The 26,945-nt window shown below is 41.3% G+C and overlaps 2 protein-coding genes across 2 annotated transcripts in view; one reads left to right on the top strand and one right to left on the bottom strand.

Annotated features, from left to right (window-relative positions):
* Positions 1 to 4,356: 4,356 nt before the first annotated feature.
* Rida (reactive intermediate imine deaminase A homolog) lies at positions 4,357 to 16,628 on the bottom strand. The gene is made up of 6 exons (XM_042673217.1): positions 16,474 to 16,628; positions 10,678 to 10,783; positions 7,955 to 8,009; positions 7,724 to 7,792; positions 6,419 to 6,474; positions 4,357 to 4,788 (listed from the first exon to the last, which is right to left on the bottom strand). The coding sequence occupies exons 1-6, from the start codon at positions 16,536 to 16,538 to the stop codon at positions 4,726 to 4,728; spliced, it is 414 nt and encodes a 137-aa protein (XP_042529151.1). The 5' UTR covers positions 16,539 to 16,628; the 3' UTR covers positions 4,357 to 4,725.
* A 188-nt stretch (positions 16,629 to 16,816) lies between these two features.
* Positions 16,817 to 26,945, top strand: part of Pop1 (POP1 homolog, ribonuclease P/MRP subunit) — a 35,639-nt gene continuing 25,510 nt past the window's right edge. Inside the window, exons 1-4 of the mRNA XM_042672995.1 lie at positions 16,817 to 16,857; positions 22,116 to 22,259; positions 24,750 to 24,917; positions 25,909 to 26,084. Coding sequence (XP_042528929.1) covers positions 22,118 to 22,259; positions 24,750 to 24,917; positions 25,909 to 26,084 — 486 coding nt within the window. The 5' untranslated portion in view covers positions 16,817 to 16,857; positions 22,116 to 22,117. The remainder of the gene's footprint in view (positions 16,858 to 22,115; positions 22,260 to 24,749; positions 24,918 to 25,908; positions 26,085 to 26,945) is intronic.

The following is a 26,945-nucleotide window of genomic DNA, read 5'->3' as shown; positions in this document are numbered from 1 at the left end:
TCTCTTGCCTGGCTGACCTGTATGATCTCATTGAGAGTAAGTACTGTTTTTTTAATGTAGCATTCAGTTTAGGTATTTAGCTCTTTAGGAACATAGTAAGTATTCTATTTGTTGAATCAACACATGAATAAATAATACCAAGTGTTCAAATTTACATTGATTAAAAAATAATACATTTAAAATATGAATTTGTGTGATACTACCCCAGTTCTATCTGGAAAATGGAGGAAAATTCATTTTCATGTCAAGAATTCTCAAGTTCAGTTGAGTGTAGTTCCAGGACCAGGGTGCTGTCTCTGAGCTTTTTTTTCCCCCCAAGGCTAACACTCTACCACTTGACCCACAGCACCACTTCGGGCTTTTTGGTGATGAATCGGAAATAAAAGTCTCACCTACTTTCTTGCTGGGGCTAGCCTTGAACCATGACCCTCAAATCTCAGCCCTCTGAGTAGGTAGGATTACAGGTATGAGCCAGCAGCACCCAGCAAGCATTCCATTTTTCTAAAGATAGTTTAGGCCCCAGGACCCCATGGAAAGTCACAGGCCAAAAGGTATCTTTCCAAACATAGCTGTACCACCAGCAGTTCAATGAGAGGACAAAAGTAGTTGATTTTAACTAATAGTCAATGAGTCAGTATGGCTCAATTTCAAGTTTCATGGATATCAGTTACTAAAATCTTTTTTATTTTGGTAAAAAATAAGTTTCTGTGTAGGTATTCTCTATAACACGAATGACAATTTAAGTAATATTTTTTTTTTTTGTCGGTCGTGGGGCTTGAACTCTGGGCCTGGGCGCTGTCCCTCAGCTCTTCAGCTCAAAGCGAGCGCTCTACCACTTGAGCTACAGCGCCACTTCTGGTTTTCTGGTGGTTTATTGGAGATAGGAGTCTCACGGTCTCTCCGGGCTGGCTTTGAACCGCGATCCTCAGATCTCAGCCTCCTGAGTAGCTAGGATTACAGGCGTGAGCCATCAGTGCCCAGCTGACAATTTAAGTAATATTTGCAAGAAAAGATTTATATATTTTTCTTAGTCACAGATGCATACATTTCCATTTAACATCAGACAACAAACTTTAAAAGGTGAAATCTAACTATTACCATTCAATTAGTCAAGAACAGCACTGTTAATATGTTCATGTATATGCAGGATTGTTATATATATTTGTTTTTTTTTTTTTTTTTTGCCGGTCATGGGGCCTGAACTCTGGGCTTAGGCGCTGTCCCTCAGCTCTTCAGCTCAAGGCTAGCATTCTACCACTTGAGCCAAAGTGCCACTTCTGGCTTTTTCTGCCTATGTGGTACTGAGGAATCAAACCCAGGACCTCATGCATGCAAGGCAAGCACTCTACCACTGAGCCACCTTCCCAGCCCTGTTATATATATTTTAGTTGCAAACTTGCTACAATTAGTTAAAACAGGGTATTTATTAGAGTGTCAAGTCCATTGAGCATTTAAGGTTCTCCTCACTGGAGATAACTGGAGTTATAGAGAAGGTTCCAGCACTTGCTATAGAGTAGTAAATATAAGATCAGCACTGTTAATACTTATGAGTCATAGATGAACATTTACTGAAATGGAATGTTTGCTCTTACGTTTTCTTGCAGCGCTGGGACTCACCAGAGCTTAGTACATGGTAGGCCAGTGTTCTACTACTGAGATACATACTCAGCCTTGGAATTTTTTTTAAGGTTTTCCAATTGCTGAACCAATGGAAGACTTGAGAAGAGATTGTAAGCCCTTTTGAGGGCAAGAGAGGTGGTTCATACTCATTCATTTCCCCACAGGGCTTAGTACAAATCTGGTGTTCTATACTTGATTACAAATGTTCTTTCCTCTTAATCATAACAATATTCTTATAACTAAATTGGCTATAGGAAAATTACAGCCAAAGTGTTTTTTAAAATACAATCATTATCTTTATAATAAAAATATATATTAAAAAATACAATTGCTTTGTACTGATGGTTCAACATTTATACATTGATTGAGTTATTACAGCTAATAAAGTGTCTGAATTTATTTATCTGAATTATTACATAAACTTAAAAACTGTTTTGACCCATTAAGTTCCTTAGGAAGAAAAAGCAAACTTTAAATTATGTACTCTCGAAGATAAGGACTATTAAAATAAGAAAGAAAAGCTGGTATCTCTTCTTGGCTATCTTATACTTCAATGGACTGCTGTGACTGGAAATAGGTTTGAAAAACCAACATGTAGTATTTATTTTTTGTCACAAGTAATAAAACCCATTGCCTCTTCTATGGGGTAGAAAATAAGTCTCAAAATCCTGACCCAAGCCGTTCACAAGTCAATTAAGTTGATTACCTACATTTTACCTCCAGCTCTTTTATTTACTTATTTTTGTGATAATTGGGCTTGAACTTAAGGCCTCATGCTTGCTGGGCAAGGTGCTCTACCACTTGAGCCATTCCCTAGCCCTTTTTGCTTTAGTTATTTTGGGGATAGGGCCTCTAGATTTTTTCTATGCCTTCCTGGATTGTGATCCTCCTCCTCATGCCTCCTGCAGAGCTGGGGTGATACCAGTTTATTGGCTGACGTAGATTCACACTTTTTTTTTTGTCGGTGGTGGGGCTTGAACTCTGGGCCTGGGCGCTGTCCCTCAGCTCTTCAGCTCAAGGCGAGCGCTCTACCACTTGAGCTACAGCGCCACTTCCGGTTTTCTGGTGGTTTATTGGAGATAGGAGTCTCACGGTCTCTCCTGCCCGGACTGGCTTTGAACCGCGATTCTCAGATCTCAGCCTCCTGAGTAGCTAGGATTACAGGCGTGAGCCACCAGCGCCAGGCCGATTCACACTTTTTTTTGCCAAACCAAGATCTTTCTTGTGAAGTAGCTGGGATGACAGGCAGGAGCCACCTCACCTCTTCAAGCCTCATTCTAGTGTTTGATTTTAAAGTCTTATGACCTATATGAAACCTCAGCTGGCTAGAATATCTGATTTCCTAGCTTAGAGTGATTGGTGCTTTTCTAACCTGAGCTGAACCAACCTGACAATCTCCTGTCAGATCCAGGAAATGGTGCTTTCTGCTGGGGTCAGTACACTGGTAGACAAAGCATATTGGCTTGTAGCCATCTACTAGTTATATGCAAACCTTCTAGCAATGAATCCTCCTCTTTTTTTTTTTTGGTTGTGGGGCTTGAATTCAGGGCTTGCGGTGCTTTCTCTGAGCTTTTCTGCTCAAGGCTAGCATTCTACCACAGCTTCACTTCTAATTGGAGATAAGAATTCCACAGACTTTCCTGCCCAAGCTGGCTTCAAACTGTGATCCTCAGATCTCACCCTTCTGAGAAGCTAGGATTACAGGCATGAGCCACCGGCACCTGGGTCCTCCTCTTTTTAATAGGGAGGAAAAAGGTTTTAGGTCCACAGTTTAAGAGGTTTCAGTTACTGAATAATTGGTCCTGCCGCCTCGGGCCTGTGGTAAGATGGTGGTGGTAACAGGCAGTTGTGGTAGAGGAAGCTGCATACATCACGCTGCTCTAGAAGCAAAACAAAGAGACGGGGGACTCGCTCTTTCAAAGGCACGCACCTACGACTTCACTTCTTTCCACTGCTAAAAGTCTATCTCTCAGGAGTTGCAGGTCTTTGGGGTATGTTCAAAATCCAAACTACATCAGAGAAGTGAATGGAATGAGTTTCCTTTTTTAATCTACATAATTCTGTATGAATTTATTCTATAACGAGATAGTATTAATGTAACTGTTGTCATAAACTGAGGAAAAACCTGAGAGCCAAGTGTATGGTGAGCACCTGTGGTCCCAGCTGCTCAGAGGTGGGGCCAAAGACTGCCTGAGCTCAGGAGTTTGATGCCAGCCTGGACAACACGACAAGATCTACCTTACTTCCCAACAAACACACACAAAAGACTTTAAAGAACGAACCAAATGGTTACATGTAAATTGTATAGCCCAATTACATGTGTGAAAATGTAAAGATCGACAAAGTGAGACGAAACAGCTGCGACTGACCGCCATGGTTTCCACTTTTCTTAGGTACTGCACTTTCACGTATAATTTAAAACTGTTAAAAATAAGCAAACAGCCCGGCGCTGGTAGCTAATGCCTGTAATCCTAGCTCATCAGGAGGCTGAGATCTGAGGATTGCGGTTCAAAGCCAGCCCAGGCAGGAAAGTTGGTGAGACTCTTATCTCCAATTAGCCACCAGAAAACAGGAAGTGTGCTGTGGTTCAAGTGGAAGAGCGTTAGCATTGAGCTGAAGAGCTGAGGGACAGCGCCCAGGCCCAGAGTTCAAGCCTCACGACTAACAACTCCCCCTCCCCCCGGTCCTCCCCCCAGTCCCCCCCCCCTCAAAAAACAAAAACAAAATCACATCGCAGGAGATTACATGCTTATTTATTTCCATTAGAAAAATATTACTCATATAAAATTTTGGTCCACTTCCTTCTCCTTTACCTATACTATTCAAGTTTGAGTAATTCTACTCACATCTCTAAAATGTGTATTTTATTTTATTAAGTAAATAATACCTTTTCCTTTATTTTTATTTGAAGTATGTAATTAATGTCTCTGCACACTTGTAATTAGCCATATAAGTATAGAAAAGTGTAATTTATAGCATCAGTAACTTCATCATTTTCATTGTCTAATCTTTCCTATGTATGGAATTTCCACAATAACCATCCATTTGTGAAAATTAATGTTAAAGATAGGACGAAAACCCCCGAGTAAAGCACACTGTGGCCACTTATAACGAAGCTGTAGTGAGAGGCCCTTGGACAGCTATAGCTTCAATTTCAACATGGGCTCCCTGTAAGGAAAACAGAATATTTCCATCAGTAAGGAAGCTAAAACTGGCCACTGCTGACTCATGACTGTACTCCTAGCTATACAGAACACAGATCTGTTCCTGGTTTGAAGACAACCCAGGCAGGAAAGTCTGTGAGACTTATCTCCAATTAACCACTAAAACAAAAAAACAAAAAAAAGAGCTAAGTACCTGCTAAAACACACACAACTAACCACATTCACATTTTCAACAAAGGGAAGGGATAGAGAAAACTCACTAAGAAGCTACATCATATCTGGACACTGGAAGCTCATGCTTATAATCCTTTGCTACTCTGGAGGCCGAGATCTCAGGATTATAAGCCAAAGCTAGGTGGGAAAGTCCATGGTGCTAGCTTTGAGCACAGAAGCTCAGGGATAGCACTCAGGCCGAGTTCAAGCCTCAGTACTAGCACCCCCCACCCCCTACCCCCCAAAAAAAGGAAATGACAACAGGCCAGGTTACCATGACAGGTACACATGGACTCATTTCATTTTCACAGCATCCTGACAGATAATTATTCTCCCAATTCAGAAAATGATACATTAAGACTTACAAAGGCTAATTTATGGGCCCCAAGTCACAAAGGTAACTAGGAGAGGTTTAAATTCATGTACTATGATTTCAGGTTCTGAGCTCCTTCTACTATATCCAATACCTGAATAAGTTTGATGTTAATGATCATTCCAAGCAACAACCAATTAAAGCAATAAACATGCCATGCTTAGGAGATGTATTTCTTTGGTAGGAAGTGACAATTGAAAGCTGGTAAGAACTGCTTCTTTATAGGCAGGAAAACTGTGTGCCAGGAGGCCCAGGAAGAGTGTCTAATGAGGATAGAACACTCAAACAAGAATGGTGAAGTATGTGTACAACTGGTTTAGGGAGTATTTTCCAGGGGAAGGCCTAGAGGTTTTATTATACAAATAGCCAAGTGAAACTTTTATTGTAGAATTAAAAAGAAACCTTGGCTCAAATTTATAATTCCTTAAGGAATATTATAATAACACAGCTGCTTCGGTACTTTTTCTCATAGTTTAAGCACGCTGATTCTATTAAGTTCATGTGTTGCCTTATAAGATTTTTTTTATGCATGTAATATGAGTGTTTACTTTTAGACCTTAACTTCTTGGAATGTAGGGACTGTATCCTTTTCTTTTTTACTTATATATTCATTTTTTTGGTGGTTCTTGGATTGGAACTGCAAGTTTCACACTTGTAGGGAGGTGACTCTAGCCAAGCTATACCTCCCCTTTTTTTGCACTGGTTATTCTGATAGGGTCTTGTTTATATTTTTGTTTTGTTTAGGCCTGTGTCTGGACTGTGATCCTCTTATTTTATGCTTCCCACCATATCTGAGATCACAAGCATGGTCTACCACTCCCAGTTTCTTCCTTTGAGATAAGAGTCTCTTGGACTTTTGCCTGGGCTGACCTCCAATCTCAAACCTCTTGATTTCAGCCTCTAAGCTAGAATTACAGTCATGAGTCATACCATCTGGCTCCTTTCCTTTGTTTTTAAATTTCCTTTCATGGTGCTTCATTTCTTATATTCTGAAAAGAATGCAGCCATTTTAAAATGGTACATGGGAGCAATTTTAACATGTACTTACTATGGGTAAGGCAGCAACCTGGTAAGCAGATCGAGCTGGAAAATCACTCTTGAAAACTGAATGTAAAACAATTTCATTTTAGTTTCCACACACTGTATTCCTGCTTAACACTACAAACCCTTCAATGGACTAGTCAGTTCTTCATACAATGAACATTTCAGAGGTTCACATTCAGATTTGTTTGATAACATATTTTGCTATATGATTCCTATGATATTTGGTACTTTAAAAATTATTTTAGGTTTCTGGAGAAAGAAAGGGTAGAAAACATCCTCTATAATAAGTCTTGTTTAATGAGAATGCAGTTTGGTCTTTAAAGTACTATTTATAAACCATTCATTTAAATGGGGAACGTATCCCTACATTCATCAAGTTTGGCTTGTTCTTTCTCACCAACTTTGGTCTTCTCAGTCATTTCTTTGAGAGAGAATAAATGCTTTTGCTTTGTGCATGCCACCAGATGAAAGGGTGGTACTATGACCGCAATGACATGCTCTCAACATGTCAACCTCAGGGCTTTCTAGGCTGTAGTAATTCATTTATTGTTCCAACAGCCCTAAAAGGTAGCCCAATAAGGAGGTGTATTAGTCTCAATTTGCATATGGGGAAACTGAGGTACAGAAATGCCATGTAACTGGTTTGTGATTCTGACTGAGCCAGAGAAAAGACAATGGCTACTGCAATAATATCACTGTAATAGTAAACACAATTTATGTGATATAAAAAACTTTCAGGAGGGCTGGGAAGGTGGCTCAGTGGTAGAGCGCTTGCCTTGCATGCCTGAGGCCCTGGGTTCGATTTCCCAGCATCACATAAGCAAAAAGAAAAAAAAGCCGGAAGTGGTGCTATGGCTCAAGTGGTAGAGCGCTAGCCTTGAGCTGAAGAGCTGAGGGACAGCGCCCAGGCCCAGAGTTCAGGCCCCACAACCGGAACAAAAAAAAAAAAAAACTTTCAGGAGGGATTATAAAGCCTAAACAAGAAATAATAAACAAGCCTTGGAAAAATGGATTTGTAAGGGGTTTCCAATTGGTATGTTTCCAATCAGAGTATTATTTTAGGACAAGACGGCATTTCTTTAGCAGCTCCTGCCACTTATTTTTCTTTTCTTTTTTTTGAGACAGGGTCTCACTCTCTAGCACAGGCTGGCCCTGAATTCTCCTGATCCTCCTGCCTCAGTCTTCCCAGTGTTAGGATTACAGGCAAGTGCCACCATGCCTAGCTTTCTGTAGCTTTCAATTGATAATGGGTTCTCTTTTTTGTAAAAAGATTCTTTTCTCTTTAAGACAGGAAGTAGAAATTACTTACACTGTTTGTAGACTTCATTGACAGTACCAAAGTCATTCATGTCAGTCAGAAAGACAGTTGTTTTTACCACTAGAAGATACATACATTAGGTTAAGCCATTTGGTCTAACTCAAAATGTGACTTACAAACAAACAAACAAAAACCCCAAACCTCCACCCCTACCACCAACAAGAAAACTCAGAACAGCAGAAGACATAGAAATTAACAGTGAAGTAAAATCCAGTTGCTCACCATTGGTGAAGTCACAGCCTGCTGCTTTCAGAATTTCAAACATGTTTGTAAGAGCCTGAGAACCACAGCAAGAAAGGCCTGAGACACTGATATTTTATCAATTAAGTAAACTGAAATAAATTAATTAAATTAAATTTAATTAAATTTGAATCAAAGTCTATCAATTGCCTTTTGCTAGAACTCCTTAAAGAGCTTATGCTACAGAAATATTTCCCTTACTCTTTTGGGGATGCTTCTATAACAGTCAATTGTTTCTTGGTTTTATAAAATGAAAAATTGGTTTCTTTTCGTGAGTAAGAAGACTGAAACAAAGTCCCTTCTACAGGTCCAGGGTGTGGCACTTTTCCAGTTAATATCCATGAAGCTGACACAAAAATAACTTCTAGACACCTCACTCTGTACAAAGGATAAGATAGTAAGTATTGGGGCTGGGAAGGTGGTTCAGTGGTAGAGTGCTTGCCTTGCATGCATGAGGCCCTGGGTTTGATTCCTCAGCACCACATAAGCAGGGGAAAAATCCGGAAGTGGCGCTGTGGCTCAAGTGGTAGAGCGCTAGCCTTGAGCCTAAGAGCTGAGGGACAGCGCCCAGGCCCAGAGTTCAGGCCCACGACTGGACCAAAAAAAAAAAAAAAAAGAAAAAAAAATCCGGAAGTGGCACTATGGCTCAAGTGGTAGAGCGCTAGCTTTGAGCTGAAGAGCTGAGGGACAGCGCCCAGGCCCAGAGTTCAGGCCCCACGACTGGACCCCCCCCCCCCCGAAAAAAAAAAAAGAGTCTCATGGACTTTTCTGCTTGGGCTGGCTTCAAATTTTGATCCTCAGATCCCAGCCTCCTAAGTAGGATTACAGGCATACGCCACCACTGCCCAGCCTAAAATTTTGTTTTTAAAACAATATATGATGTCAAGAGTTTCTTTTTCCTGTATCTCAAAAAAAAAAAAAAAAATACTGAGTGAGCCAGGCAATGCTGGCTCATGCCTATAATCCTAGCTACTGAGGAGGCTGCGATCTGAGGGTTATGGTTTGAACCCACACTGAGAAGGAAAGTCCATGAGACTCTTATCTCCAATTAACTTTCAAAAAGCCGAACGTGGAACTGTGGCTCAAGTGGTAGAGCACTAGCCTTGAGCAGAGAAAGCTAAGGGAGCACAAAGCACCTAAGCCCTGTGTTCAAGCCTCAGTACCAGCATAAAACAACACCACCAACAAAAACCACCACTGAATGAATTATGTACGCATTTGACAATCTCGCCTCTAGAAAAACATCAGTTTTATTTTTATCCTGAACTTATAAATGAAAACATTCAGCACCCCTCTACTTTATTTGTGATACTTTGATATTTTATTATATTTTTGTGTTAAAGAAAACCTTCTAAATATGTACTTTATGTTAAGGTGAAAAAAATTCAATCATAAAAAAATCACATAAAGTTAAAAGACATCTCCCTTTCCCATTCCCTGTTGGCAATCATAACTACCTACCATGTCCTGGATAAAATGTCAGGGTGTATGCCGGCCAAACCTGTCCATTCTTCACCACAGACTCACACATGTGGTAGCACACTGTGCATGCTGTTCTGCAGTCTTGACTTTTTTTTTTTTGAGTCCAGTCGTGGGGCCTGAACTCTGGGCCTGGGCGCTGTCCCTCAACTCTTCAGCTCAAGGCTAGTGCTCTACCACTTGAGCCACAGCGCCACTTCTGGCCTTTTTTTTCTTTTTGCTTATGTGGTGCTGAGGAATTGAACCCAGGGCCTCAGGCATGCAAGGCAAGCGCTCTACCACTGAGCCACCTTCCCAGCCCCTGCAGTCTTGATTTTATCTTACCATGTAGCAATCAATATTTTCTATCACCTTCGTGGGACGTATTTAGCCAGTTTCTTACAGATGGTCTTTTAGGTTGTTTCCTATCAGTGGTTATTACAAAAGACTCAGTGAATATATTAAATTATAATTTAAAGCTGGGCACCAGTGGCTCACACCTGTAATCCTAGCTACTCAGGAGGCTGAGATCTGAAGATTGTGGTTCAAAGTTAGCCCAGACAGGAAAGTCCATGATATTCTTATCTCCAATTAACCACCAGAAAACCAGATGTGGTACTGTGGCTCAAAGTGGTAGAATGCTAGCCTTGAGCAAAGAGCTCAGGTACAGTATCTAGGCCCTGAGTTCAAGCTCCATGAGTGACAAAAATAAATAAGTACATAAATAGAATTAAGTTATATTATTGGATTAGGATTATAGTCCCCATTTCTTCTGTGGTGTAGCCCACATCCTTATACATGCTCTGAAAACATGCTACTGAGCTACATCCCCAGGCCCTAGTCTTTTTGAAAAACAAACAAAAAACAAAAAACAAAAAACCTTGCTACATTTAATCTTTGATATTTTTCTCTTACTAACAAATGCTATGGTGGTAGTGGAAGGGATCAAAGGTCAGTGGCCCTGAAAAGAAAATTTCCCAATCTACATGGAAGTGACAATATGTCATTTGATTTTGATAATTCGGGTTTAAAGTCACTTTAGTGATAAGGAGGTAGAATATTTCTCTTTGGTTAGCAAATGATTTATTACAGCTCTGACTCTTTTCCAAAAAACTGTCTTCAATCAAATAGTAGCTTAAAAAGGATTGATCTTTTAAGCTCTTTAACATCAGGCAAGTGGATCATTAATACTCCCTGGTATAAAAAAGCAGAAGAAAAGTGAACTTGAACTGTGGAGAATGACTTACTTGTTTTGCTTCTTCCGCCACCCCTCCTGGCACCAGCTTTCCACTTGAAGGGTCCAGGCCTACCTGCCCTGAAATGTACATAGTCCGGTCGACTAACACAGCGTGACTGCAACGACAAAGAGCCAGGGCATATATAAAATAAAGTGTATTATAAAACCCAACAGCAAAACAGCAATTTGATGACCTAAAAAGCACAATTTGTACAATGAAAAATTATAAATCAGTCTTCATTAAACAAAAAATGTTCATCGAAAATAGTTGTAAGAAATGGAAAGACAAGTCAGATTGGGAGAAAAATATTTGCAAACATGTCTATAAAGGACTTAGGTCCAGATTACACGAAAGAAACTCATACAGCTCAAAAATATGAAGACATACAACCCAACAAAATACAGTGAACACCATTTGTCTAATACCATTGGTCTATCTTTGTATATCTAAAAGCAAAGAACTAAGGAGTACATGAAAGTTGCTCAATAATATCAGCCATTAGAGATATACAAAGCAAAACCTGAAGATAGGAGTGCAAAAATGACACACCACCTTGGGAAACTATTATTCACTTTCCTAAAAACCTAAACACACACCCAGCAGTTCCCCCCACCACCTCCAGACAACTATCTAAGAGAAATGAAAACGTATGTCTAGGGGCTGGGAAGGTGGCTTAGTGGTAGAGTGCTTGCCTTGCATGCCTGAGGCCCTGGGTTCGATTCCTCAGCACCACATAAGCAAAAAGAAAAAAGCCAGAAGTGGCGCTGTGGCTCAAGTGGTAGAGCGCTAGCCTTGAGCTGAAGAGCTGAGGGACAGCACCCAGGCCCAGAGTTCAGGCCTCACACCGGACCCCCTCCCCCCAAAAATGTCTAGACACCTTACAGGGGCCTGGAGACATGGTTCAAGGGGTAGAGCTTCTGCCTAGCAAGTGCAAGGCCCTGATTTCAAATCTTAACCCTGCCACAAAGGCTTTTTATTTTTTATTTTTATTTTTTAAAAAGGACCTTACTTGAAATTTTAGAACATCATTGTCTATGATAACAAAAAAAGAAAATCAAAACCAGATTATTGATAAACAGTAACTAGAGAGGTCTGGGAAGGTGGCTCAGTGGTAGAGTGCTTGCCTCACATGCATGAGGCCCTGAGTTTGATTCCTCAGCACCACATAAGCAGAAAAAGCCAGAAGTGGCACTGTGGCTCAAGTGGTAGAGTTCTACCTTGAGCTGAAGAGCTGAGGGACCGTGCCTAGGCCCAGAGTTCAGGCCCCACGACTGACAAAAAAAAAAAAAAAACACCAAAAACAAAAAACAAAACAAAACAAAAAAAACCCCTAGAGATTATGTACTGTTGCTTTCACTCATATGAAATTTGAGAAAATATAAAATAGTAGTACTAAAAAGTACACTGGCTGTATGGGGCCAGAGTGTGGAATGAACACCAACAGCTATGAGAGATTGTATATTCCTTATACATTTACCAAAAGTTACAGAACTCTTCACTGAAAACAGTGATTATTTTAATAAGCAAAATAATTCAGTTGGGATACAAAAAAAAAAAGCCAGGGTACTTACAAAAAATAAGTAATTCATCAGGCTGATGGCTCCTGTTTGTAATCTTAGCTACTCAGGAGGCTGAAATCTGAGGATCATAGTTCAAAGCCCACCTGGGCAGAAAGGTCTGTAAGGCTGTTCAGTTAAGCATCAAAAAAGCTGAAAGTGGAGCTATGGCTCAAGTGGTATAACACTATCATTGAGCACAAAACACTTAGGGACAGTACTCAGGGCCTAAGTTCAAGCCCCAGGACAGGCACCAGAAAAAAAAAAAAAAAGCAATTTTCAGACAAGCCATTCCAATGGAAGATGTTAAAAATGGCTTTTGGGGGGGCGGGGGGAGAGGGCAAGGGTTATCCTGGGGTTTGAATTCAGGGCTCTGTGCTTGCTTGCTAGGTAGGTGCTCTACCACTTAAGCTGTGGCTCTATCCCACCCCAGCCCTTTTTTGCTATATTTTTCAGATAAGTTTCACTTTTGCCTGGGGGGCTCAGAGATCTCCTATAGTTAGGATAACTACACTCCTGGCTTTTTAAGGTGCTGTAAAAGACCCTGCCTTGGGTTACAGCTAGTTTATTCTTATCCTCTCCCAGTATCTTAAGACTCAAAGCTCTTTAAGAGTAGAGATAGTATCTTACCAAGTTTCTGCATCAGAGCCTAGGTGATTCCTTGCACATAATTGGCATGTTATAACTTTGTCTTTATGCTATTCTCTAACCACCGAGAATCTTCAACAATTTTGCTTGAAAAGAACCTATCTTTTAAGTGGGACCTGTTGGGGTCCTAACATGTGATTTGGGGAGATGAAATAGTAACAGAAACTCAGAAAGTCTAGGAATACTTAAAACAGTAACATGAATGTAAAAGGGGGTTGTCTGTGGGAAGATACTGATGGGAGGATGAGAGTGTTGGTAGTGTTTTGTGATTATAGTCAAAGTTCTTATGTGCATGTATATAAATACAATAACTAAACACTTTAAAGACTATTTAAAAAGGAAGAAAGTGGAGGGGTAAGAAAGAGTAATAGAGGGGGCAAGTATGGCCAAAGATTTTATTTTCATATGTGAGGACACCACAATGAAACTTAAAATTTTAAAGGCTAGAGCCAGGCATTGGCAGCTCAAACCTGTAATTCTAGCAACTCACGAGGCTAAGATCTGATGATAGAGATTAGAAGCCATTATGAGCAAATACAAGGAAGTAAACCTGGTTCAAGTGGTAGAGTGCCAGCCTTGAGCAAAAAGCTAAGAGATGGTGCCTACAAATTGAGTTCAAGCCCTAGGATCTACATTTAAAAAGAAAATTAAGAGGCTAGGAATTCTTCCCAACTATGGGCTTTTCACCTTTGTCCTCAGGAAGCTACCAAGTTTGTTAATTAGTAATCTTTTCACAGGTTAGACAATACTATTAGCTACTGCTGTTAACTGTTCTGTGAAAAATATGCCATCTGCGTAGGCCCTTTGCAAACAAAGTACCTTCAACTCTTTCCACATTTGAAAAGCAGATTAAGCCTATCCATTACCCTTTATCAAAACTTAATGATGGGGGCTGGGAAGGTGGCTCAGTGGTAGAGCGCTTGCCTTGCATGCATGAGACCCTGGGTTCGATTCCTCAGCACCACATAAGCAAAAGGAAAAAAGCCAGAAGTGGCGCTGTGGCTCAAGTGGTAGAGCGCTAGCATTGAGCTGAAGAGCTGAGGGACAGCGCCCAGGCCCAGAGTTCAGGCCCCATAACCGGACCCCCCAAAAAAAAAAAAAAAAAACCCCAAAAACCTTAATGATGGCAAACCAATTATTCTTAAAATATAAAAAAAAAGCATTGCAGCCCTAAAATTATTTGAACCATGAAAGTTATCTCTTAGAGATTTTTTAAAATTTTGTTTACAAAAATAACTGTGTGTGCCTCTCCTCCCCCCCCCTCCCCTCCTCTCCTCACCTCTCCTTTCCTTCCCTTTCCTTCATTTGTGCTGGTCCTAGGGCTTGAACTTAGGTCTGGGTGCTGTCCCTAAGCTTGTCTGCTCAAGGCTAGAGCTCTGCTATTTGAGCCATGTTCTACTTCTAGCCTTTTGGTAGTTAATTGGAGATAAGGGTCTCATGGACGTTCCTGCCTTGCCTGGCTTTGAACCTTGATCTTCAAATCTCAGCTTTATAGGTAGCTAGGATTACAGGCATGAGCTACTGGCACTCAGCTTGGAAGTATGATTTCCGAGACTAAGAACCCTGCTATCCAAAGACAAGTTGTGAAGTTCTCAAAAATTACAAGTGCATTGTATTCCTTGTAGGCTGCAAAGTAGTTAAAACCTTCCAAAACATTCTAATCATCTATGTTGTATTTTGTGTTTGGACTGTATACTAGTAAAATGGAGAGCAATGTTTAATAGGCTTGTGATGTTGAAATCCCTCAAGGCTTTGTCCAAAAGTCTCCTGAAATGTGCTGAGACAACACCCCATCCATCTCAATGCCAGCCACTGAAAAGCTGAACACACTACATTGAATCCTTCCTGGAGAGGAGCCAGAAGTGTTCAAAAAGCATACTCACTGCAAACTCCATGACACAAACTTATTTCCAAATGGTTCTTTTTTTATTGTGAAAATACCGTACAGAGGGGTTACAATTACATGGGCAAGGTAATGAGTACATTTCTTATCAAGCATTGTTGCTTCCTCCTTTGTTTCTCCTTCCCATAACCTTCTAATCTCCCCCCCCCACCCCCAATGGTTCTTAAAAGTCAATCAGGGATATGTCAAGTTTTTTTTCTTGAATAAAGAGCACAACATTTCTAAGTAGGTTAGGGGAGGTGTAAGCTCTTTCAGTAGGCTTCAGAACAAAGTGTCTTTTTATCACTTGATTTCTTGTCAAGTTTTGTTCTGAAGTAACAAAATGCTCTAATTGCTACCACTACATGATTATATGGGTGAGGGATTAAGGCAGAAGGAGAAAAATGGTTTCTATCTAAATTATTACCAGAATTATTCTTCTTTAAAAAAGGATCTCCTGTTAATTTCAGGTTCAAAAACATTCTATGGTTCTTCATTACATAAAATATAAACTTCAGGCTGGGAGCTGGTGGCTCATGCCTATAATCCTAGCTACTAGGGAGTCAGAGATCTGAGGATCATGGTTCAAAGCCAGCCTGGGCTGGAAAGTGTGAGACTCCTATCTCCAATAAACCACCAGAAGACAGGGAGTGGCACTGTGGTTCAAATGGTAGAGCAGTAGCCTTGAGCTGAAGAGCTGAGGGGCAGTGCCCAGGCCCAGAGTTCAAGTACATGACTGACCAAAAAAAAAAAAAAAAAAGCAAAAACAAAAACAAACTTCATACATTGGATATTTTTTAAAAAAGTCACAATGGCCGTGCGCCAGTGGCTCTCACCTGTAATCCTAGCTACTCAGCAGGCTGAGATCTGAGGCTCAAGGTTCAAAGCCAGCTTGGGCAGGAAAGTCTGTGAGACTCTTTATCTCCAATAAACCTCCTTGAGCTGAAGAGCAAAGGGACAGCGCCCAAGCCCAGAGTTCAAGCCCCACAACTGACCAAAAAAAAAAAAAAAAAGTCACAATGTAGGCCCTGCTAAAGTCTAATTTTAATGGGTTACTTTCTTATTTAATTCCCACAACAATCTCATGAGACAGTGTTATGGTTATGTCCATTTAGAAGATAAAGAAGCAAACTAAAAGAGGTGAAGTTACTGTGGGAGGAGAAATAAACCAAGGTTTTGTTTTTTGTTTTGTTTTTTTGACCAGTCCTGGGGCTTAGACTCAGGGCCTGAGTGCTGTCCTTGAGCCCCTTGGTGCTCAAGGCTAGCTCTACCCCTTGAGCCACAGTGCCACTTATGGCTTTTTTGGGGGGTAGTTTATTGGAGATAAGAGTCTCCTGGGAATTTTGCTGTCCTGGGTTGGCTTTGAATTTCAATCCTCACATCTCCAGAGTAGCTAGGATTACAGGCGTGAGCACTGGCACCTGGCTGAACCAAAGTTTTAAGTACTAAGATCAGGGCTGGGAAGGTGGCTCAGTGGTAGAGTGTGTGCCTAGCATGCCTGAGGCATTGGGTTCGATTCCTCAGCACCACATATAAACAAAAAATAAACTAAAAATCCTATATAACAAAATGCTAAGCCAGCTCTTGAGTATCTCTCCAGACTCAGTTTCCTCACGCGCCGAGGCGCTCGCTCGGGCTCTGACCTGAGCGACCCCCAGCCCGGACCCCCGCGACCCCGCACGCCCGGGGTCCTGGCAATGCTCCCACAAGCCACGTTACCTGTAGGGACCAATGGGCCTGGGGTTTTTCGCGGCGGTGATCACCTTTCGGATTAGAGACGACATGACTAAACCTTCACTTGCGGCCAGTTCGGGAGAAGCCTGAGCTAGAGCGACCCGCTATCCTCACCGACTGACCGAGCCCGCGCCGCGTCACAGGCGCCACTCTGGGGGGCGGGGCATGGGAGGAGCGGAGAGGGAGGGAGAGGAAAGGCTCGCATGGCATGCTGGTAGTTGTAGTCCGCTAGCGACTCCCGGCCACGTGCAGGAAGAGGCCGGGCTGGCGCATGCGCCCTGCGTCTCGCTCTCTGCACTGACCGCCAGGGGCGGCGGGGGGACTTGCGGCACAGGCTTGTTATTCTGACCCTAGGAACCCTCAGGACAGGTAGGTCGCGAGGCCCTCATTCTCCCTGGGATCCAGTAGTCTTGGGGTGGGAGGGGAGCGTGTGTGCATGCGGTTCCCTGCTAGGTGCCCGTGTCCTGGCCGGCTTCCCCTGCATATCTTCGGTCCTCGGACCTCCGACCTCTTCTGCTCGCTGCGCCACGGCCTGTCTTCCAGGTCCAGAGCGTTCTGTGCCAGGTGCCCTGCGGCCCCGAGTCAGCCCCTTCCCCGCCTTGTCCTGTCGGAAGGAGCCCATCCTGGGGTTCGTGTGCAGCTCTAAGGAGCAAGCCGGGTCCTTTTAAGGAGACCACGCGGGCACCTGGGCGTTGTCCTTTCTCCCGCGTGCGTTACACGGCTCCTCGATTGGAGCCGAGCCCCACGGCGGGGATCTGATTTCAAAAGGAAAGAAAGTGATTTTGGGCTAGAATAGCCTCCGACCTGGTCCAGGCTGGGTGGGACACGTGCTGCGTTAGCGGGGTTACTCTGGCCTGGGTATGTCCATCCTGTGATTATATGCAGTATTGGCATCTACGCGTGCCAGCCTACAGTCAGCATCTACATCGTGAGCCTGAAATGTGTGTATGGCAGTCTGCTAAGTGCTGGCTGTGACGACGAAGAAAAAGGTAGAAAATATCTCAGACCTTCCTGCTTTCAAATGTACCATAAGAAATCTCTTTGAGCCAAGAATGGTGGCTCGCTTCTTTAATCCTCGCTGCTCTGGAGGCTGAAGATTTGAGGATCGCGGTTCAAAGACATATCAGGCAGGAAAATTAGTGGAACTCTTATCTCTAGTAAATGGCCAAAAAGCCAGAAATGGAGTTCAAGTGGTAGGCTTGAGTACAAAAGCTCAGGGACAGTGCCCAGGCCCTGAGGTCAAGCCCATGTTCACAAACACACACACCAAATCTCCTTGAATCTCTCTTACCTCTCATTTGGTCGGTTTTTGCTTTTCTACTTGTAGTTCAAGAACCTTTAGATCATTCTCACTGTTTAGGAATCCAACCTGGAAAAAAGACCTCTCTGCCTGGCCTCTCCTAGCCTATTTGGTTTTATACCATTCTAAATCCTCTATTGGTCTAGTCTTCTGTGTTCGTAAGGTAGATTACCAACTATGCTTTCATCGCTCTCCATCAGATTTTAGCAAACTGATATCTTGTATTCTTCCCGATGATAACAGGAAGATTTTCATTAAGATTTCTATTTGGCTGTACTGCAGAATTTAGTATTTTGTTATAGGAGTGTCATTCACCAAGCATTTTATGTTATAAGAGTAGTGAGTGGAACCAAGACCCCTTGGTGTGAATTGCAGAAGAATCCCTGGTCTGTTTCAGAGACAGCACCTCCATCATAGAATTCTGAGAATTAAATGAATAAGGAACCTAGAACAGTTGCCTGACACAGAATTCTCAGTTAATGTTAGCTGTTTAAGACACCTGAATTCCTAGAGAAAAGCAGACCACATCTTTGTTGTTGTGGTTGTGGGGCTTGAACTCAGGGCCTGAGTGCTGTCCTTAAGCTCTTTTGCTCAAGGCTAGTGCTCTACCACTTTGAGCCACGGTGTACATTCCGGTTTTCTGGTGGTTAATTGGAGAGAAGAGTCTCACGGACTTTCCTGCCTGGGCTGGCTTTGAACCTCAATTCTCGTGAGCCATCAGCACCCAGCAATATCCTTACACTACAGAGGTGTTTACACAGTGTCTGAAACTGTTAGACACATCATTGGTACTCAAAGGCTTGTGGAATTTGGTTAAACTGGATAACTAGAAGATGCTTTTTCTTTATAAATAATTTATATGTAATTCTGTAAGTAGAAAGCTCTCATGTTACAAATAATTCAACTTGTGTAAAATATTTCCTATTAAAGAAGATACCTCGGAAGGCAGATTTTATGTCAAGCAGCGTTTTTCAGAAGTGGAAGAAAATGGAGACCAGTTGGCTGGTTCCTCAGTTGTCTAGCAAGTAGTGAATCTGATTAGCCAGAGGATACTACACTATATAAGAAACCATGACATCCTTTTATTAAAGATTTGGAAGTCCAGCATATGTTTAGTATGCATTAACATGTTGAACACAAAGACACAAAAGAACTGAGTGAATATGGAAATAAACACAAAATGTGGTGATTAGGAATAGGTATAAAACTGGCTTGGAAGTTATAAGATACCCTCAGTCTTTATAAGGATGTCTTCTGTATTCATTCTCTTTCCCAGTTGGAACAGTTTGAAGTCTATCTAATCCTAGTTTATTTTGCTTAGGTTTTAGTTTAGAACCAGTATTCAGAGACATAACATCCTAAGGTTACTACCACAATCCCCCAGCATCTTTTTTTTTTTTTTTTTGGTTGGTCGTGGGGCTTGAACTGTGGGCCTGGGCACTGCCCCTCAGCTCTTCAGCTCAAGGCTAGCGTTCCACCATTTGAGTCACAGTGCCACTTTGGGCTTTTTCTGCTTATGTGATGCTGAGGAATTGAACCCAGGGCCTCATGCATGCAAGGCCAGCACTTTACCACTGAGCCACCTTCCCAACACCCTCAGCATCTTGTTTCTGGCTCATTTGAATCTTGATTGGAGTTGGAGATGGTAGGGTAGTTTTCTGCTGTTTTGGGGGGTAAGAAGTAGGTCAATGATGAGACTTTTTTGAAAACTGTTATAAATGGATCTCAGTGTAGACTAATCTGAATAACATGCCTATTATTGCACTTATTTAAGAATAATAGCTGGGCTGGAAAGGTGGCTTGCCTGCCTGAGGCCCTGAGTTCGACTCCTCAGCACCACATAAGCAAAAAAAAAAAAAAAAAAGAAAAAAGCCGGAAGTGGCGCTGTGGCTCAAGTGGTAGAGTGTTAGCCTTGAGCTGAAGAGCTGAGGGACAGCGCCCAGGCCCAGAGTTCAGGCCCCACGACTGGACCAAAAATAAAAAAAAATAGCTATTGTCAGGAGTAGCACTGTGGCTCAAGTGGTAGAGCGCTAGCTTTGAGCTTGAAGAGATGAGGGACAGCGCCCAGGCCTAGAGTTCAAGCCCCACGACCCACCAAAAAAAAACAACAACCCAAAATGTGATATATTTTTTTTTTTTATTGTAAAGCTACTATACAGAGGGTTACAGTTACATGAGTGAGGTTATGAGCACACGTCCTCTTGAACATTGTTACCCCCTCCATTGTTTTCCCCCTACCATCCCCTCCCTCCCTCCCTTCCCCGAGGTTCTTTTTTTTTTTTTTTTTTTGATTGTGATTAAATGATTACATAATTTCAAAGTAGAAAATGTGATATATTTTTAAAGAGTTCAATGTAATCACGCAGTGTCACTAACACAAAGTATTTTTATTATTTTAGGTAATTTCCATTTCATCAGTTTTTGAGAAGAAAAATAGCTAAATAAAATCTATTCTTCAATGTTAAAAAAAACACCCAAAAATCAAAACAATAAAAATAAAAGAATAATAGCTACTGTAAACTGAACACTTTGTGTAGAGCATTTTGTATTATCTATAGATAGATGGTAATTCTATGCATAGGTAGAAGTAAAGGCTAAAGCTTAAATACTAGCATGTAAGCTTGATATTTACTACTAAAAATACCAAGGTATTTCCCTGCCTCCTGGTGTTCCCATGCAGCGCCTTTCAGATGGATAGTGCCAGTGCTTGTATTTGTCCCTAAGTTGATGTGACTAGACATTCTGGTTTCAAATCTATTTCATAATGCCACATAGAATAGTTGTGGTTAAAAAGTTACATGCAGATATACATATTGTTTCATAAAAATTACGTTTTAGTTATTTGTTACACTTAGAGCAATACAATGTATTGTAGGGGATGAGTTGATAAAAGCTAATGTCTTGGGCTTGGAATTTGGCCCTAGCATGCATGAAACCCTGGGTTCAATTCCTCAGTACCACATAAACAGAAAAAGCTGGAAGTGGTGCTGTGGCTCAAGCGGTAGAGTGCTAGCCTTGAGACAGAGAGGCTCAAGGACAGTCCTGAGTTCAAGCTCCAGGAAGAACCAAAAAAAAAAAAGTTAATGTCTCTAGGAGGTAACATTGTTAATGCAGTTCATTTCAAAATAGAAAACAGGTGTTTAAAAGGGAAGCAACCAGTAAAGGGGGGGGGGGGTGTTGAGTTAGTTTCAGGTGGGGAACTGTGGAGTAAATCAGGCTTCACTAGACTCAGGCTTCACTAGACTGTTACCCTGTATCCTTTATACTTCAGATCAAAGTCATTGCCTCTTACTATCACAAACCAAAGGTAGTGTCTTTTTACTAGTAAAATGAACACATCGATAACATTCATTGTTAGCATTGATTCAGGTGGTCCCTTACCTAAGAATCTAGATAAAGTCTTTTAAGTATTTGAAAAAAACTTAAATTGTTATTATGAAGATGATGTACAGAGGGGTTACAGTTACATAAGTCAGGTAAATAGTGCATTTCTTTTTGGACAGTGTCATCCCTTTCCCAGTTTTTCCCTCCTCTCCCCACCCTCAAGTAGTATAATTCATTTTCAACATAGTGTCTAATGATTAATACTGCTGTACATGTTTATCTTTGTCCCTCTTTGTGTGTGTGTGTGTGTGTGTGTGTGTGTGTGTGTGTGTGTGTGTGTGCGTGCGTATGCGTATATGTGTGTATGTATGTGTGCATGTATGTGTGTGTGTGTGTTTGTGTGTATTGGTCTTGGGGCTTTGAGGGCCTGGGTGCTAGCCCTGAGATTCTTTTTCTTAAGGTTAGCATTCTATCTCTTAAGCCACAGGTCCACTTTGGTCTTTTGTGAGTAATTTATTGGAGAAAAAAGTCTCATGGACTTTCCTCCCCAGGCTGTCTTCAAACCACGATCCTCAGATCTCAGCCTTCTGAGTAGCTAGGATTATAGGCATGAGCTGTCAGTACCCATTGTTCCTCCATTTTAAGTATTTTCAAAAATCATGCATAGTTTTCTTTCTTCCAACTGACTTATCTAATGTCTACATTAGCACATGATTTAGTTCATCGGCAGTGCAAACTAGGTATGCCTATAGAGCTTCTTCCACTATTTCTTTTGAAACGCGTTTTTGGTATTAATACCATTCATGACTTCCTTGACATTTCCCCTTTTTAGGAATTTGTACTGTAGACTAATTTCATAGTAACATTTTGGTGTCATCAAGCTACCTACAGTAAATGAACATTTATTATACAGAAGAATTAAATTTTGAGTTATATATGAATTTTTATTGCACTTACTACTTTTGAATGAGAGTTCTAACAGTATAAAATATTCCCTTTCCAGACATGTCTACTGCAAAGGAAAGAAAACATGCTAAGAAAATGAGAAACCAGCCCACCAACGTCACTCTGTCCTCTGGCTTTGTGGCACAGAGAGGTGTAAAGCACCATAATGGAGGGGGCAGACCTTTCCAAGCTCAGCAACAAGGTAAGGCGCACATGCTGTTCTTGCCACTGCCATTGAGAGTAAATTGCTTTTTGCCAACTCTTCAGTAGTTATTAAATGAGTAGTACATGAGCTGATGTTTTCTCAAATGTTACGCATTAGTGCTTACTCACTAAAGTTTATTTGTAGCCCTCAAGTCAGTGCTCATGGAACTTGGATGATCATTCCTAGACATGCAGGGAGCAGGAGTATATGCAAATTGCTCTGTGCAGAAGTTTCCCATTGCCTTCTTGTGTCTGCTATCATGCAGAGATGGCTGGGGTGTGGAGTTCATAGAAGGCAGTGTGGTGCGGTGCAAGATGTGTCAGCTCTGCTAGGGTTTAAACATCTCAGCCTTGGACTGGCCTTTTAGAAACAGAATTTACCATCATAGGTTATTTTTAGGGTTTAAAGTTATAATTCTGTGAGATTGATAGACTCTTTAGATAGCTAGGCAAAAAGGTGTGTAGATGATAGGATAGATAATTTCCTCAAGGAGCACAGCTTCAGTATTTGCTAATTCAGTCTTCACTGAGGCTTTATAGAACATAGGTACTTCAGTATGGCTATTCATACTTTAGAGCTGATGTATTTTATTTCTACCTTAAGATTTATTAGATTATACTTTTATACTTTCCAAGAGAATTATAGTAGTCATTATATCTGTACCTTACTTGTGTGCTGGTTTTACCTTTAGAAAGTGGTAGGAAGGTGATAGTGTTCATTGGCACAGCAGAAGGAAAAGCCAGTTTGGGAAGACAGCAAACACAGAGTGTAAAGAATTTGACCCATGGGTCAATTAAATAGATTTTAGATTTAAACTCATAAAAGATCTAGATACAGATCCAGCAATTGAAGACAGCCATGATAGGTGACAAGCTTCTGTGGAGGTAGTAGGTTGCCGGTTCCGTCTAGCAGCTGCTGTGATGGTGGATGAAGAATTGCCCATGCAATGCTAAATAATATTTACTATCATCACGGGAGATGAGGAATGAGCTTAGTTGATGTGATGACTTGATTAAACTGAAGGAGTCTTTTCCATCCTCTGCTTTTTTTTTGGTTGACCATGGAGCTTGAACTTAAGGCCTGGGCGCTGTCTCTGAGCTCTTTTGCTGAACCTAGTGTTCTACCACTTTGAGCTACAGTTCCACTTTAGCTTTTACGTGGTTAATTAGAGATAAGAGTCTAAGGGGAATTTTATGACCTCCCTGGCTTGGAACTGCAATCCTCAGACTTCAGCAGATAACAGGGTATCAGGAAGCAGTAAGATGCATACACACAGACGCTCACCTTGTCTTTTGACAGCAGCATTATGGAGACACAAGGTATGCAATCACGCAACCAGCAGTTTTCCTCTAGCATCAGGCATTCTCCATACACTATCCACTCATACTTTCTGAACCCAGTCATAGTTCCCAAGGGGCTCTAGGGTTCCCCTACTGGGGCTTGAACTGGTACTGCGGCTTGAACTCAGGGCCTTAAGTGCCTTCATTTTTTTGCTTATTGCTGGCACTCACCGTGGCTCACTTTAACCATACGTACAGTTGTGTGATAAGTTTTTCACAGATATTACCTTATTTAAAATTCCCAAGACCGACAAAAAAATTAACAGTGACAAACCATATAACATTTCAGGATTATAGTGGCTTAATAATTCATACCCCAGTGGAAATAAGCAAGAACACTGTAAGCTGTAAGATTCTCCACTGACCTCTTCCCTTTCACAGACTAGTATCTGATGTTAGCTTAAAGTCTCAATGATTACAAGGATTGATTTGCTTTGTATTCTTTCTTTAATAGTGCTTTCTGACTTGAGGGTGCCAGATAATTAGTATAAGACCAAATATACAAAATTACGTGGATTGTAGTATTCAAGGGAGTATCACATTCAGGTTTCTATAATGAAATACCAAAACTAGCAGCTTCTAAATCACAAATTTATGTCTAAAAGTTCTGAGGGTAAGTCTGAGATCACGCAGTAGATCCAATATGAAGAGGGCTGTATCCTGGTTTGTAGATGCTTTTGGCTGTGTCCTTAGATGGCAGAGCCTCTTTCATAATGACACCTTCATAAGGGCTCCCATGATCTGATCACTTCCTAAAGCTTCCACGTTCCAATATAGTCACCTTACTGGTTAGGTTTTCAACATTTGAATTTGGGGAGCCATAAACATTCAAACTATAACAAAGAGATTCGGTTGGAAATTCCTTTTGCACTGTAAATATATAATGGAGAAAATTTCCTTGTATTTCTTCAGTTCAGGGATCTTTATTTGCCATATGGACATGATCACCCTGTGCTGCCTACTAGCTTTGACCTTGGACAAGTATACAGAATAACCTCCTTGCTCAGTATCCTCTTTAAAAAGAAATAGGAATAGCTACTTTATAGGGTGGTTGTAGGATTAAAAAGTTAATTGGTTTTCCACTCTAGTCCTGATTTCTGGTAAGAGTCCTGTATTTATTTTTGTTTTCTTTTTGAAAATGTTGTAGAGTCTCATTCTGGAAGTTCAAGACAGCGACAAACTAAGATGACCCCCCATTTGCTTCCTGAGCCTGATATGAATGAGCAGTCTTCCTCTAAAGTTATGTTTAAGAAAAAGGGAGGCTGGAAAGCAAGTCTGGAGGGCACCTCTCAGGAAATTCCCAAGTATATAACCGGTGAGTATTTGTCAGGAAGTGCAGTCTGATTCAGTTTTATGAGCTCTTTGGTTCTCCAACAGCCAATTGTGCCAACAAATTGCTCTCCCTACCATCTGGCTTTCCCTCCCTCACTTTCCCGCTCTGCCATCCATTTGGGCCCTTCTCACCTTCAGCCTGGTCTTTGGGTATTTGGGTATAACTGCCTTAGGTGTGATGGCTCTCCTTCTTCAGATTCTCTCCCTTCTCTGAGGAAGGGAGAGGCATTCTCCCTTAGAGAATGTGCTCTGCAGCAACCGAGACCTTTGTTTCCAGGCCCTTGCAAGCTTCATCTTCTGTCACCCTTATCTCTATTGACATGTAAGCCATGTCCCTTGCACACACTGTAGATGTGCCTCCTAGTCTCTCCATGCTTTCTTGGATGAACTCACAAGTTTTTTCCAGCATTCTGGAAGTGTGTGTGTGTGTGTGTGTGTGTTGGTCATGGAGCTTTAACTCGGGGCCTGGATACTGTCCCTGAGCTCTTTTGCTCAAGGCTAGCACTTTGCACTACAGCACTACTTCTTTTTAAAAATCAGAATGGTTATGTGTTTAGAAAAATCAGAAAAAATGATGAAAAATCCCATGGAATCAAAACCAATATTAATCTCTTTCCTATGATTGCTGCACTTCAAAATGATTGTGATTGTATTATATATGTATGTATTACAGATATGCACAAATATACATTATACATATATATACACTACACGTGTGTGTATATATACATCTTTATATATTCCTTGTTTTTAAGAACCCTTTGTAAAGTTTTTTTTTTTCCATCAGAAAAATAAAACACAATATTTAAATCTTTACAGAAAACTAGGGGACAGAAATAACCTGTGTTTAATGAGGGTCAGGCTGGTGGCTGAACTATAAGCTCACATACTTCAGATTTGTCTTCCCTATGAAATCCAAGAAAGCTGCTTGATTCAGCACTCATTTTTAATGGCATTGATGTTTCTCTTGACAGCTTCCACTTTTGCTCAAGCGCGGGCTGCTGAAATCAGTGCTATGGTAAAAGCTGTGACCCAGAAGTCTTCTAACTCCCTGGTGTTCCAGACTCTACCGCGGCACATGCGGCGGAGAGCTATGAGCCACAATGTCAAACGTCTTCCTAGACGGCTACGGGAGATGGCCCAGAAGGAGGTGGGAATTCCACTCAGTGCAAATGTTTAAGTTAGTAGTTCCTAGAGGAGCCTGAGAAGTGTTGACCCAAAAGAACTCACTAAGACTAAAATCAGAAAACCTTATTTTTGTAAATTTTTGGTTTAATCACTATCTAGCCCTCTTTATCCTTCCTAATTAATCCAAGTTAGCAGGCTAAGTATTAGAATTTGTGATTGCAGGGCTGGGAAGGTGGCTCAGTGGTAGAGCGCTTGCCTTGCATGCCTGAGGCCCTGGGTTCGATTCCTCAGCACCACATAAGCAAAAAGAAAAAAGCCGGAGTGGCTCTGTGGCTCAAGTGGTAGAGCGCTAGCCTTGAGCTGAAGAGCTGAGGGACAGCGCCCAGACCTAGAGTTCAACCCCACGATCAGACCCAAAAAAAAAAAAAAGAATTTGTGATTGCATTTAGCAACCTGTCTGTAGCCTAATTAATTTTCCATTTTTATATTTTGATCTTAAAGTTTTTCATTTAGTTACAGGTTAAGATTAAGCAGGTTAAACGACAAGAAGTGTTTGATTTATTTTCTGATCACTATTAATAGCCACATTAAACTTAGATTTACTGAGTTAACATTTTATAAGTGTTCTAATATTGCTAAAGGATGAAGCTTGGCAGTGAGTGAACATTAGAATGGTGTCTCCCTCTTAGGCTTCCTTTTCTCTAAAACCTTCATTGTTCCCATTGTCTTCATTCTCTCCGTTCCATTGACTACATTCTTGCATAGGAGAAACTAAGTTAAAACTGAAACAAACAAGTCTGCAAAATACTGTTTATTTGTTTGAATTCCTGACATCTTGTCATGAGGCACTTACAGACTAGGATCTGACTCTCTTTTATTCTGC

The sequence above is a fragment of the Dipodomys spectabilis genome, unplaced genomic scaffold (assembly GCF_019054845.1).
Source record: "Dipodomys spectabilis isolate Male_0828 unplaced genomic scaffold, ASM1905484v1 ptg000783l, whole genome shotgun sequence".
Taxonomy (NCBI): domain Eukaryota; kingdom Metazoa; phylum Chordata; class Mammalia; order Rodentia; family Heteromyidae; genus Dipodomys; species Dipodomys spectabilis.
Note: the sequence above shows the minus strand (reverse complement) of the source record. Positions and strands in the feature narration are given on the sequence as shown.

Coding starts and splice junctions, on each gene's coding strand:
- Rida (XM_042673217.1), bottom strand. CDS start 16,538: ATGTCGTCTCTAATCCGAAAGGTGATCACCGCCGCGAAAAACCCCAGG. Junction 10,784..16,473: donor AGGCCCATTGGTCCCTACAG/GTAACGTGGCTT, acceptor TTGTCGTTGCAG/TCACGCTGTGTTAGTCGACC. Junction 8,010..10,677: donor TGGCGGAAGAAGCAAAACAA/GTAAGTCATTCT, acceptor TGTGGTTCTCAG/GCTCTTACAAACATGTTTGA.